The sequence below is a fragment of the Emericellopsis atlantica genome, assembly GCF_019669845.1.
Source record: "Emericellopsis atlantica unplaced genomic scaffold F5Z01scaffold_26, whole genome shotgun sequence".
Lineage (NCBI taxonomy): Eukaryota > Fungi > Ascomycota > Sordariomycetes > Hypocreales > Bionectriaceae > Emericellopsis > Emericellopsis atlantica.
In genome coordinates this window covers 79,738-92,565 of record NW_025764728.1, presented here as the reverse complement: position 1 = coordinate 92,565, position 12,828 = coordinate 79,738, and the positions used below count along the sequence as shown (strand labels likewise).

At 55.8% G+C, this 12,828-nt stretch overlaps 5 protein-coding genes across 5 annotated transcripts; all 5 read right to left on the bottom strand.

Annotated features, from left to right (window-relative positions):
- Positions 1–718: 718 nt before the first annotated feature.
- Positions 719–2,599, bottom strand: F5Z01DRAFT_676731 (YAP-binding/ALF4/Glomulin; the record flags this gene model as incomplete). The annotated part of the gene is made up of 2 exons (XM_046265278.1): positions 719–1,705; positions 1,760–2,599. The coding sequence occupies 2 exons, from the start codon at positions 2,597–2,599 to the stop codon at positions 719–721; spliced, it is 1,827 nt and encodes a 608-aa protein (XP_046115463.1).
- A 483-nt stretch (positions 2,600–3,082) lies between these two features.
- On the bottom strand, positions 3,083–4,316 carry F5Z01DRAFT_663035 (uncharacterized protein). Its single transcript, XM_046264004.1, has 2 exons — positions 4,076–4,316; positions 3,083–4,026 (listed from the first exon to the last, which is right to left on the bottom strand). Exons 1-2 carry the CDS (start codon positions 4,189–4,191, stop codon positions 3,333–3,335), a joined length of 810 nt encoding a protein of 269 aa, XP_046115462.1. The 5' UTR covers positions 4,192–4,316; the 3' UTR covers positions 3,083–3,332.
- Positions 4,005–5,220, bottom strand: F5Z01DRAFT_269064 (uncharacterized protein). Its single transcript, XM_046258662.1, has one exon. It carries the CDS (start codon positions 5,064–5,066, stop codon positions 4,323–4,325), a length of 744 nt encoding a protein of 247 aa, XP_046115461.1. The 5' UTR covers positions 5,067–5,220; the 3' UTR covers positions 4,005–4,322.
- On the bottom strand, positions 5,220–8,826 carry F5Z01DRAFT_269011 (fungal-specific transcription factor domain-containing protein). Its single transcript, XM_046258661.1, has one exon. It carries the CDS (start codon positions 8,686–8,688, stop codon positions 5,374–5,376), a length of 3,315 nt encoding a protein of 1,104 aa, XP_046115460.1. The 5' UTR covers positions 8,689–8,826; the 3' UTR covers positions 5,220–5,373.
- Positions 8,827–11,385: 2,559 nt separating this feature from the next.
- Positions 11,386–12,672, bottom strand: F5Z01DRAFT_268989 (PQ loop repeat protein-like protein). The gene is made up of 2 exons (XM_046258660.1): positions 12,440–12,672; positions 11,386–12,382 (listed from the first exon to the last, which is right to left on the bottom strand). Exons 1-2 carry the CDS (start codon positions 12,500–12,502, stop codon positions 11,732–11,734), a joined length of 714 nt encoding a protein of 237 aa, XP_046115459.1. The 5' UTR covers positions 12,503–12,672; the 3' UTR covers positions 11,386–11,731.
- Between the last annotated feature and the right edge of the window lie 156 nt (positions 12,673–12,828).

Sequence of the window (12,828 nt, the reverse complement as noted above, 5' to 3'; positions counted from 1 at the left end):
GCGCGGCGACTCGATTACCCATTCAGCACCTTTTTCTTCAATTTTTGCGCAGGAGCAACCGCTCCGGTTTTCATCCCTTGGCGCTGTTCAATTGGCGCGTCCGTCTTCATCAAGTCTAAATTCTACGGTACTATGTACCTTGATCAGGTATTTCCCCTGTCCATTTTCGACTTGCGGACGCGTCGCCTTGGTTGATGCGCTGTCCTCCAAGCCAAGTATTCATGTACGTGTGCGACTATTACTATGCTACGTACCTGCAAACGGTACAACCATACAAGACACATGACATCAATGGTGAGACTCCACAGCCCAGATACTTATTAGATCCATGGAATTCCACCTCAACCCGAGCGCGCGAGAAACGATATCAACGCCCGAACCCGAGAATCCGAAAAAGGGTCGCAATGACTAACGCGTGATATGGGCGTCATGAATGATCAGCGTGATATCACCTGGCGCACGCATCGGCATTGGACAGCGGGCCGAGGGCGCGTGCAGCGTGCTTAATTTTGTTCGGTACGCCAAGGCCTCGGCGCGTTCCGACCGGAAAGAGCAGCTTACCCTGAATCAATGACGAGGGCAGCTTCTTGAACAAGAGTGAAACCAGATTCGCTAGCTACCTTGACCAAGACTAAAATAAAACTACGTATACTACCGTACTCGGTACATCCGGGTCCCATACACAGACAAATATTTGACACTGGAAGATGCATCCCCTTCAATGAAGAGACACGGTCTTCAGGGTATCGGTCAAGATGCTCAGCTGCACTCTGGCCTCGTCTGCGCCCTCCTCGCCAACTTCGCCCTTGTCCACGCCCTCAATGAGGCGAGACGCCGCCTTGAGCAGTGGCGCAGCATAGCGGTGCTCTATTGTCGTGCCCATGCCCGAGGGCACAACACTCTGGAACCCGTCGCCTGTGAACAGGAAGAGGGCAAAGTTGGCGACCTGCAGGTGGAATGGCGACCCATTCGTCCAAAACTCCCACAGAGCAGCCACGTCGGCTGACTCGAGGTGGGTCAAGTCGGGAAAGACGGTGTACTGCAGTTTGTCGAAACATTCGGGGCTTGCAAAGTGAGACTTGCCATCCTCGGCTTTCTTGGCTGCGATGATCTCCTCCTTGAGCCAAGTCACAGCGCAAGCCTGCAAGGCGGCGAAGACACAGTTCTCCATAAGGTCTTCCAGAATGGCCAGACGGTCGTTCTCATTGGGATCAGCGTGGAGGACCGAGCCGGCCATGAACGTCGAGGCGTTACGGACACGCAGATTCGGGTGGAAGATGGACACCAGCGTCAAGAGGTGGTGGTAGCTCATGATGTTGACATCCTCCTCGGCGCCCTCCCTCTTTTCAGACAGCGTGCCCTGGTGAGTATCGAGCCAGATCGCCATGACCACCAACGCCTCAAAGGTGCCTGGGTTCCCCATGATTTCAGATTGCGCGTCTCCTTCCGCCAAATTCTTGAACATGGTGTGTAGATCAGGGAAGATGCTGATGTTGAAGTTTGTGTGGTGCGCTTCAAAGACATCCGTAGCGAACATCTTGTACGCGGCGAGGCAGGCGAATCCACCAGATGACAATGGGATGACCTCGGGGTGTTCCGGGTCCGCATCGTCCATCGACAAGGGATCTCTCGAAATCGGCCCCGTGCAGATCTCCCTGACCTCGTCGGCGCTGATATCAGAGACACCTAGATCGCCTGCAACCGACTGCGGAACACTGTAAGCTTCAACTCAACCCGGATCTGAGAAGGAATGACCTACCACCAGCTGACCGACCAGAGCATCCATGGCCTGCAGCTCAGCAATCTCGTTGTACGCCTGTAGCATGGTGCCTCGCCTCAGAACGATTCTCTCTGGCACAGTGTGTTCTAGCAGCCGCGCCGCCCACTCGAGGCTGTTCGAGTTGACATAGGCCTCGATGATGCACGTGATGAACGACTGCAGCAGCCTCGACATGAGAGCCGGCTCCATGGGGCCGGGCTGCGCTTGATCATCCGCCTCCGGGTCAGGCGCGCTCTGTGCCGGGTTAGTCGCCTGGAACGGCGTGTCCAGCGTCGTGCTCGACTGTCTCGTGGGCAGCGCCGGTCGCTTCTTGCCGGATAGCGATCGGATCAGATCGATAATGGCCGCTGTCTGCGCTGAGCTCGTCGGATCATATGCCCGCAGAACCGTGTCCAGGGTCGTGTGCAGAAACCGTGAAGGCGCCTTGACCTGCAGCCGCGCGTGGAGAATCTTAAGCATGCCCACCAGAGCCACAAACCTCTCATCAAATATAACCTTCCCATCCTCCTTCTCGTGCTCTCTCGTTGCTGACGCCGCCGCCTTGTCCATCACCTCGAGGGTCTTGAGGATCACCTCACGTGGATTCCCCAGCCGGGCGATGCGCTCGAGACATTCGGCGCTGCCCGGCACGGAGATGAGCATATCGACCAGGTCCCAGCCAATGTCGTTGGTCAGCTCAGCATCGTCGAGGATGTCCTGGAGGACAGGTAGAATCTCGGGTGAAAGCGACTGCTCGATGATGGTGAGGTACGTGAAGGCGTCAGTGGCGGGAGGGCGGGACTCGTGCAAGCGCTTGGCGACCTCTTCAGTGGAGGCCATGATGACGGACGGCTGGACTGGCAAGCCCGCGCAAGATGTCGCGCTGATGTCGAGAGCAGCAGCTTGACTGGGAGCTGCGCGAGATGGATGGACGGATGGATGGATGGGCGAGACGTACAGTATCGGATGTTGTGGCAGATGGGGAGCTTCAGAGCTCACGACTCCCCCCCTGGGAGCTTCTACGTTTGGCGTTTCGTCATTCACGTGTGGCTTGTTGGAAGATCGACCCCGCCCCCACCAGACTTCCAGCACTAACTCAGGTAACTACCGGTGCATACAGGCGCGGTTCGTTCGCCAAGCGAGAATAGATGGTGCTAATGCATAACACGCAGCGGATCCATGTTGTACGGTACAGGGGAGATTCAAGCGTCGCAGATTCCGGGTCGTTCGATGATGCAGTTCTTGTGGTGTTCAACCAGGTGGTACGGTGCCAATGGGGTAGAGCAAACAAGCTCTTCACAGGAGGGGTTCACGCGCACTAGTAGCTCAACGTAGAGACGCCACTCTTGACGCGCAAGTTTTGGTATTAACTGTGATAGTGATACGAACCATGTGAAAAAGCAGCTCTGTCCCTGGACGAGCCCATTCTGTAAACCGCCATACGCGGTATTATTCCCATTCCCAAACGCCTGCCCATGCGCCAGAACCCTCCCAATGTAGATGCGCCACCATGGAAGCATGCCAAATAAACAGATCCCCGAAATCTCGATCGCTTGTCGTACAAAAAAACAAATCAGCACCTGCTCCAGACCATAGACCTCGGCGAGCCGAATTCTTCCATCTCATCCATTGCGCGGGAGCGTTTCACCCTTCTCGGTGAGCTCTCGACCTCGTCATCGCACGCCATTCCGCGTTTGCGGTTTCGTTGCGCCAACGCGTCGGGAACAAAGGCTGGCGCAAGCACACTCTTGACCTCGCTGCGGCACGATGTACCAATCTTGGGTGGCGAGCGGAGAGCGGCCTGAGCGTACCGCCACTTTTGCATCTCCTGGTCTGGCCAGGTGAAGCCCACCATGGTTCCGTACTCGGGGTGCTCGTCCAGTACACTCCTGCCCAGGGGCGCGCCGACATGCGACTCCCGTAGCATGACCTGGTAAAAGTCCCTGCCTGGCAGAAACGTCGCGGCGACCGAGCCGTCCTTGTACACTAGAGCTCCACGAGGCGTAGCCGAGGAGAACTGTACACTGGCTACCGCCTTGATGGGTCGCCCGATGACACTAACAGGGTAGTCTGGGACGTACAGCACGTTCTCGAGGCGCAGCGACACGCTGCTTTGGAAGCCCTGCCCAGCAACAGATTGCTTGACGGGTAGAACCACGCTGCCGACACCCCTGACGGGTATGCTGGCGATGGCGGCGCGTGAGTTGGAGATATGCGAGTCATACTCGACAAAGTCGTTCTCGAACCATGTCTTGTCATTCGTGAGGCTTCCCTGTTAGCAATTGGCTCAGTGCGCACACACAATGGGAGACATACTGCATGTTAGACGCCTCTGAATAGACCCAGTCTGGGGTGCGGGTAAGGAACGGCGTGCTCCATGCCGCCGGCATGCTCCCTGGCATGATGCAAGATCTGTGACTGGTGCCGCGCATGGTGAGGGACAATGAGGGAGAGTGTTGAATGAGCGTGTGAGGTGAACTTGAAATGGAGTGAAGAAAGTGCGCTGGAATCTTTCAATGGCACACGATGAGGACCGTGTTCCTTTGGCGACGGAAGGCTAATGTCATGTGAGTGGCTGGGAGAATTTGTGGCTGAAGCCAATGGTAGCGCAGCATATGACCAAGCTCATTAAGAGTGGAGCACCAGACGTGCCGCGACGCGTGGAGCACGTGACATCATGCACGGAGAACGTACCACTTTGAGATTTGGAGGATCGTGAGACATCAGCGCCTCGTCGACGATATCGCTCTGAGGATGCTGCGAATTTGGGTATCGTTGTCAAGGCGTACCGACTCCTATCGCAAGGCTGCCAGGTGACCTCATGTTGATGACTTCGACCTTTTTGTTTTGGCCTCCATCTATCTAACTCAATGGCTGTGATCGCCATCGTCCAGGTTGCCCTGGCCAAGAAGATCAACAATGTTGACATAGAGCTGCCCAGTCGGCAGATTCTGGGTAGCTTTTTGTCCGACGAGGACGACGCAGATGAGCAACATGTGACTTGAAGCGAAGATCTCAAGTGATTCTTCAGCACTGTCTCGCGAGCATGCAGACACTGGCTATCGAGCTGCCTGGAGTTTCTTGTTGTCATACAAAGAATGGCGAGCGTGGCTCTTCTATCCGATATTAATTCAGCCAATTTGAACATCATTGATGTATGGACGTGTTTCACGAGCCACAGATTCCCGCTCCATAGAATGACGTTGCTACTGTCAATGCGCGTGAGATTGGTGAGGGCTAGGATACTGGTGACAAGCTCTACCTCAGCGAGAGGGATACACGAGGCGGATAGGCGCCTGAAAGCCATGGCAATGGGGGGTAACTTTTTTGAGTATTTCCTTTTCTACATCTTGAAAACCTCCCATATAGAACATCATAGCTGCGCCACCAAATCCCATAGCCCCAAATCTATCCGCCCATCCCCGGTCCTCTGGCACAAAAGAGCAAAATGGTATCAGAATTATAAATGTCCACAGCGAGCTCCTCCCCATAGATGAAGCTCCTCCTCCCCTATCGACGCCCATATGCGCGATGCTCGGTGATGATACAATATCGGTCGTATTCGCATTTTTCTCGTGTACAACTCCCCAAATACTCGCCTCCGGTCAAGGAGACTACGGCGCATGTCGCAACCCGCCTAACGGATTCGGCGCCGCCATGCCGTTCGCGGCGAACATGGCATTGTACTGCTCAGGATGGCCCGGGACAGCATTGGAGACGCCGTCACCTTGTTGCAAGTCGTAGGACATGTACCACGGCTCACCGTTCAAGCCGCCCTGAGGCTGGCCTTGGTGGGCATGAGCCATAGGCATGACGCCGCCAGGTTGTGCATGGCCTTGGGCACCGTTCCAGCCATCCATGATCTGCGAGTGAGGCGGCGTCCCGTGATCCAATGTGTAGTTGCCGAACGAGAGATGCTGCTCCATGCTAGGCTGTACGACACCGGCATGCTGTTGCTGCTGCTGCTGCTGCGGTTGTTGCTGCATGTTGATGCCTATCATGTCTGGTTGGAAGAAAGGCTGTTGACCCTGTTGCGCCTGATAGAAGTGCTGATCCACGTTGCTCGAGTTGGCCGGGGACATGGCATGGAACGATGCAGACTGCGCAGGATGTGTGGTAACCATGGGCTGGAACATGTGTGGGCTGTTTTCCTGCCCCACCACAGGCGCGGATGGTCGCCGTTGCTGCTGCTGCTGATGCTGCGATGGCAATGGCGGCGGTTGGTGCTGCGCGTGAGGAGTCGTTCGCTGGTCAGGAGCAGGTGGCGCGCTCTGGCTCGAAAGGGGAGCTTCCCCGTGGAGCGGCGGAGGCGGCGCTGTCTTGATGCTGGCCATGCTCTTCTTGGAGGCCTTGCGCTTGGCTCCCTTGTTCGGCTGGTTCTCGTTCGGCTTCTCTGCTGTTTTGGGCGACGACAGCTGAGTGAAGAACTCCTCCACAGACTGCAGCTCAGGCTTTTGCTCGAGTACGCCATCCGCCCCCTTCTCTTTCTTCCTTTTGGCAGCTGGGTCCACGTAGTCGGCATCCGACACGCCGTGCGGATACCTGTTGAACCAGTCGCCATATTGGAGGATCGGAGCCGACTCCGTCAACTCATCCATCGTCGCCCCTTGTTTCGCTTTATCCAGAACGACGCGGTACTGCATTCGAATGTCCTCCTCCATCCAATGAAACATCCCCCAGTGCTTCATCATCTTGCGCATGAAGCGGATATTCGTCGTTGCGTTCGCCTCGGCAGCCGCCTTCACTGCCGGGTTGCCCGAGGCAATGCCCCGTATGTGCACTGTTGTCGATGAGAAGGCACAGTACGTTGCGAACGGCGCCGTGACCGCCACTCTGGCTTCCTCGCTTGTCTTGAGGATCTCGGATATTTGCGTAGCGGCTGCGAGGGCTTTCGAGCGGGAGGCAACGACAAAGTGTTCCGGTCGATTTGGCGCAGGCTGAATCGCCGATCGGCCGAGGAAGAGGATATTCTGTTGGCAGATGACATGAAGGAATAAAAACATGTTGGTCGTCTGATGGTTCTGGTGGAGGGCAACGTTGTGAGCCGAGTATCGCAACGGCTCAGGGAGAGAATGAGGGAACTCATCAGCTTCGCGACCTAGCCTCGCAAACTGGGAAGCTGGACTCCATAAGGGCTGAGGATCGAGTTCCTTTCCACCTTGGTTCATATGCACGACGATTCGACCCCAGAGTGCAATCGCTCGTATCACGAATGCAGCAACGCCTAGATTCTCGCTCGCATCACCTCCAGCATCCTCTCGAGATGGCGTGGTAGACAGCACGTGACCATTGAGCGTCTCCGTCACGGCAGGCATGTCGAGCAGGAAGTGTCTCTCCTTGACTGGCAAGGGGATAAGGATGTTCTCCTCTTTGATGAACATGGGTCGCTCTGAGCCAGACGAGTTGAACCGGTCCATGATGAAGCACGACCACATGATGCGCCTTCGGATCTCTCGATCAACAAAGCTCAGTTTGACACTGTTGTTGCGGGCCGTCGGGTCGTATTCGAGGTCCTTGTGTAGCTGGAGTGCAAATGCCATCCGAATCGCTTGCCCTCCCAACGCCCAGCTCCTCCCACCCTGGCAAGTGCCCATCTCGTGGAGGCCCAAGATGAGGAGACAGGTGAGTAATGTGATATTGGGCGATTCATAGCGCCTTGTGCAGATATCGCGTGCTGGCGCAGCCCACTCCTCGCCCCGTAGGAATTGCCTGGTGGGAGAGTTGAGTTTTGGGCTGGAGGAGAACCGGGCGGCAACGGCGCAAACCGCGAGGACCAGGACGGGTGGTAAGCTGTTACTTTTGAGCTTGCGCATGTAGCTGGGCTTGTGTAGCAATGGATATGACTGGCCATATACATTGTCAAAATAAACCTCTGCAAGGTGCTCTTGCAGCTCTTTTGATGGCAAAGCATCACTTCCCTCCTGGAAGAGCTGATTCTCGTCGTCCTCAAAAGCGTTCGGCAACGCTGCTATCCCCTCTTCCCCGCTACTATGCCTAGTGGCCCATGCCTCCAGGCTGGGGCCGAATGCCTCTTCTGCGCCTCTTTTCTTCGCAGAGGTTCTGCCGTTTGTATTTTCTGTGCCGGGTATCCCTGGGCGCACGACGGCTCGAGTCACCGATGAGATTGTGGTCGAGTCCCGATCTGATTTCGGCACCACCTTGATGATTCGCTCCTCCATCCGTTTCAGGCGCTTGTCGAGCATGGCCATGTAGTCTGTCCTGGGCGCTGCTTTGCGCGTCGTGACCTTGTAGACGCACGGTACGCGCGATCGCAAACAGTGCTTGCACGCGGGCTTCTCGCCAGAGCATCGAATCTTCTTGCGCCGACAGGCAATGCAAGCCAACGGCAACCGTTTCCGCTCTTTGCCTGCCTTTGTTTTGAGTTCTGTCCAGGCTGGCTGTGCGTCGCCCGTCTTGGCGCCTCCTTTCGCTCTGCCCCCCAAGTCTGTTCCATCAGCTCTGTTGACGTTGGACGGTTCAAAGTGGTCCGAGGCCTTGTCGTCGAGTGGGTCGGCATTGGGAGTATTCCGCTCCTGGTTCGCATCGACTGCGGTCGGGGTTGTCATGCCCGCCTTTTTCGTGACTACTCTGCCGCCGTCCATGCTGCTTCGTGAGATGCTGTCGACCACCACGGCTGAATCGATGGGCGCTGTAGGCGTGGTTGCCATGTGTTGTTGCTGAGAATGCCGCATCCCGTCTGGAGCATAGGCAGCGGGGGACACAGTCGCGGGCTGGCTCTGAACCACCATCATGGCGTTGGGGTCGTGCAGGCCCGGTTGCTGGAAAGCATAGGGGAAAGCAGTGAAGTCTGGCGCGCCCATGGCAGCCTGCGACTGCGGATCGATTGGCAGGGCGCCATTAGGGTCGAACGGTTGCTGGTGTTGTTGGCCAGCGTGAAGGTGACGCGAGTGCGGAGGCTGGCCGTACATGGCTGCCTGTGGCCCGATGCGGGCGTCCGCGAGCTGGAAACCCTGGGTGGACGAACGTCGTTGATAGTGGGAGAGTCAATCGCGTCGTTTGTCGATGGTTCTGACTTTGCACGATGGGGGCGCTACATGGTCGACTGGCGTGCAGGCCGGGCTTGGGATGCGCGCTCGCTCTGGCAGAAGACCAACGCAGAAGGAGCCAGCCGCGCTGCGCACGAAGAGAAGCCAGACAGACAGACAGGCACCTGGTTGTGATTTGACGGTGGAGTCGCGACGACAATGGATCCTGGCAGCTTTCTGGAGTTGCTTGGGGGTTGTGGAGCAGGGAAGCAAGAGGCAGATAGGGACATGGACCCTGGTCTGTTCTGCGAGCGTGGAGCCGGCGATTGCGACTGGACGCTGGCGCCAGAACCAGCACGGTCTAGTCGTGCTCTACGTACGGCCAGTACATATCCCGATGCTCGGAGGACGACTGTGGCTATGGGCAGAATGTTATGTCATGTACGTAGTGACAATTGGGCACTCGGCGAGGCTTGCCAGGCTGGCTGACGACGTTGACGAGGCACTATGGAATGCAGATCCGTGGCTTAACATGGGTAGTTGACGTGTCTCAGACATTAGTTTGACGTTTTGACGTTTGTCGTGAAACAGTCAGTCTGCTTGCCTACTGCAAGTGACAGAGACTGGACATACGGATACTGGAGGCAGACTGGAGTGACGGCCGTCAAGGGTGCTGCAGCGTGTCAATGCCAGTGCTTCAGGTATTACTGTGCTGTTCGAGGCCTTACAATAAGGTCTTACAGCAGGTACATGTAGGCAGCCTGGCGACCAGTAGGCTGTACCGGCGGTCGTGACAGTGGGCACTTCGAGGCTCCATGGACCATGTCTAGCGTCAAGAACATGGACTGGAAGCCGTGGTAGCGGGCCCCACCAGGCTGGCCCCCAAGTCCAGTCCAGTCCAGTCCAGTCCTGCTGACTGCTTTGTAAACTGCTGTGCTATCCTACCTGAGGTACGGACCTATGTACAGGATGCAACAGGCGGACGCCTGGGTGGGAGCTCCATGTCCTTGCAGAGGCCGGAAATCACCAGTACTGGTGGTATCTATCGCGGGCTTTCCATGCCTTCTCTCGTCTTTTGCGGTCGACTGGATCCCATCGTGGGTCAAGAGCTTTGTGAAAAGGGCCGTAAATGAGCAATATCAAAGACAGGACCACGCTTTTCCAGGACTAGCTCCCATTCCGTTAATTATAGACATGGTCCCCGTTGCAGCATATGAAATGGCACTGACAACACAGAACTTTCATGACTAGCCGTGGTGGTTCAGACTTTAAAGATCAGCAGACTGCGAGTCAACCCACACAAATGTGATTCGGAACGTGCCCGTGCCCGTGCCCGCTCAACTTGCTTGCATAGTAATCATTACAAGTCAGGTGTTTATTATCCTACCTCACCCTCAACCAAATGAGGGGGCAATATGGCAGAAATCTAGACTCTAGATTAATTCCCCCGATCAGATCAAGCTGGGCCCCCTGCGCAGCTTCGCTCAAAAGGGCGCTTGGCGACAGCTCTCGTCTGTGAGCTTCACGGGAACCAATGTGAACACAAACTTGCATGCCCAATTGGGTTGTTTGGCAGACTGTGCTTGCTGCGATGACACCCAAACTGCATATAGCATGCATGAGGCTGCAGCTACGCGCTACGGAAGCAGACACCAACAGGCTGTCCACTGGTGTGAAGGCGGGGGGACCGTGGGCTGTTCACGCGCTGTCACTTTTGAATCATGAAACAGACCGACCAGACAGTCTACACACCAGAGGCATGACCATCGGGGCGAGCCGCAATCGCGACGGAACCTTCCAAGTCCTGAACATGGGGCTTGATTAATTATCATTAAATCAGGATACACTTATGTATTATTATGGCAAAGTGGCCCTCTTTGGTAATTGGACCTGGTATGTAACAACGAAGCGAGTCCCGGGCGCACGTCTACGCCTGATCGAATTCCATGGTTGGTTCAACTCGCCATGCAAACACGGTGATAAGGCGTACTTGCGTCGCATGTCACCCTTTTCTGGGGTTCATCCTAAGCTTGACCAAGTTCAGGGGAATTAGCTCGTATTAACCACCTGAGTATGAAGCGAGAATAAGCATACTTGCTGTACCATTAAAATCGCCTGATCGTGGGCCGCGAGGCTCACAGCAATAACCACCCCGGCACACTCCTTGACCATGCTTCGGCCGCCGTTGTTATCGCCGCTGCGGGTTGTGGTGCAGGGCACGAGCCTTGGCGTCGAGCAAGACAACAGCCAAGGTCCCTTCCGGGCCTTCCCCTCCTCCAGCCCCCATGAAAACATGTACAACAGCCTACCTACCTTACAGCAGTGCGATACACTCGTAATGATGAATAACAAACTTCATCGACAGTAGGGTAGTATTGTTGGCCGGTTAGTACTTATAGGTCACACCGGCATCGCAACCGCCCCTAGCCCATTGGCTTGTTGGCTACCCTAAAGATTGAACTAGCCTCAGCAACTACCGCCGCAGTGCACCCCATTCGGCACTGGCACACGCTGATCCACCCGAAACGGCCTGGCTTATTTCCAGTTGATCTCACCCACAAATGCGTGAGGCGCCACGACGCCGCGCCCATGGTTCCGGAATGGACTAGGTAAGACTCCGTAAGAGCAATGAGGATGAAGCGGCGAAGCCGTCAACCGTGTTCGTTTCTGGGGAGCGGATACCGAACTATCCAGGGCCGCGCTCCGGTCCCCCCGGTACCCCCGATCCTAGACCTACGGTTCGGCGCGGCTGCAGATTGCGTCTGGCTTCCTCAGTCTCCTACAATTTCGGTGATTCGAGTTCTAGCATTAGTACGCAATAAGAATTATCTGATAAGCGTTTCAAAGACCAATAGACTCAGCCAGATCGAGTTTTATCACCTTGAGCTATCTGTACGTGGCGGAGCAGGTGTCACGACTCCTGAGCTGTCGTGGCGGAAGTCATACCATGAATTACAACAGGCTCCGGTCCTGGATGTGATTGATTTCAAGCTTGCCTTTCAACATGGCCCACTGCGCCACGCGGTTCTTCGTCATCGCCAGCTTCAAGCTTACGTCCGCATAGACGAAAATAAACCACGAGAATCATCAACACTGTCCACACCGCAAACTCACTGCCGTAGATGACCAACCCCAGAACATCCAGGGTCTCTTGGAAGACGACGGACAGCAGCGAAGCCACATCCCCGCTGGCATCCAGCGCCGCGAAGCGCAAGCTGATGCCTCCGTCCGTCTTCGTCCTGAGCATGTCGACATAGTGCCTCAGCACACCCGCCACAAGTAGCACAGCAGCGAGGACAGCCATGAGCGTCAGTGCCCAGTCGTGGCCTCTGTCGCGCGCCACACGCAGCGCAAAGACCAGCCCGACCTCAATACCGCCGAGGATGCTCATGATTGTGAGAGAGCAGAGTGTGACTTTGCTGAGGCCCCATCGCTTTCCGTAGTATTGGCATTGTGACCACGTGATAAGGCTGAGAAAGATCAAGATTTGTGGTTGAATCTGTAGCGCAATGTTGTAGTCGGACACTACATTGTACACCCCCAGAGGGACGCCCGCTGCGGCCCAGGAGAGGAAAAAGAGAGGCGAGAGAGATTCCGTGTCATGGCGCCTCCAGTTCTTCCAGATCTGCGGGAGTAGCTAGACGGGAGTCAGTCAGATGCCGAACACTCAGCGCTGAGAGACAGGATGACCTACTTGCAGGGACCAGAGGACTGCGCCCAGTGTGCCAAAGACATTGGCAGCGACGGGACTGTCCATAAACGATAGGACCGTTGGAGTTGTCGTCGTTCATGGTCATCGGTTTGCATTCAGAGAGGAGACTTTTAGTAGGAAGCAGCCCCACTAATATTGCGTCCAAACCAACTACGGATAGTAGCAGCTTGAAAGCTGATGGCCAGGTATGAATTTAAAGAGCAACAATAAACAGATCACCAAGTGGCCAGCTAACAAATGAATAGTGTTCTCGCGCGACAACAGGATAGTATTGGCCATTATCCCACACAGTCACAGATGTGCGCTGGACTGGACACAGGTGTCCCAGCTGTTGATACACATGAACTAACCCTCTTTCTGTGATATTCCCT

Excerpts from the sequence above, each read along its gene's own strand:
- F5Z01DRAFT_269064 (XM_046258662.1), bottom strand. The coding sequence starts at position 5,066 with ATGGCTTTCAGGCGCCTATCCGCCTCGTGTATCCCTCTCGCTGAGGTA.
- F5Z01DRAFT_663035 (XM_046264004.1), bottom strand. The coding sequence starts at position 4,191 with ATGCGCGGCACCAGTCACAGATCTTGCATCATGCCAGGGAGCATGCCG. Across the intron at positions 4,027-4,075 it reads TCAGAGGCGTCTAACATGCA|CCTCACGAATGACAAGACAT; the intron begins GTATGTCTCCCA and ends CTAACAGGGAAG.
- F5Z01DRAFT_268989 (XM_046258660.1), bottom strand. The coding sequence starts at position 12,502 with ATGGACAGTCCCGTCGCTGCCAATGTCTTTGGCACACTGGGCGCAGTC. Across the intron at positions 12,383-12,439 it reads CAGTCCTCTGGTCCCTGCAA|CTACTCCCGCAGATCTGGAA; the intron begins GTAGGTCATCCT and ends ACTCCCGTCTAG.
- F5Z01DRAFT_269011 (XM_046258661.1), bottom strand. The coding sequence starts at position 8,688 with ATGTACGGCCAGCCTCCGCACTCGCGTCACCTTCACGCTGGCCAACAA.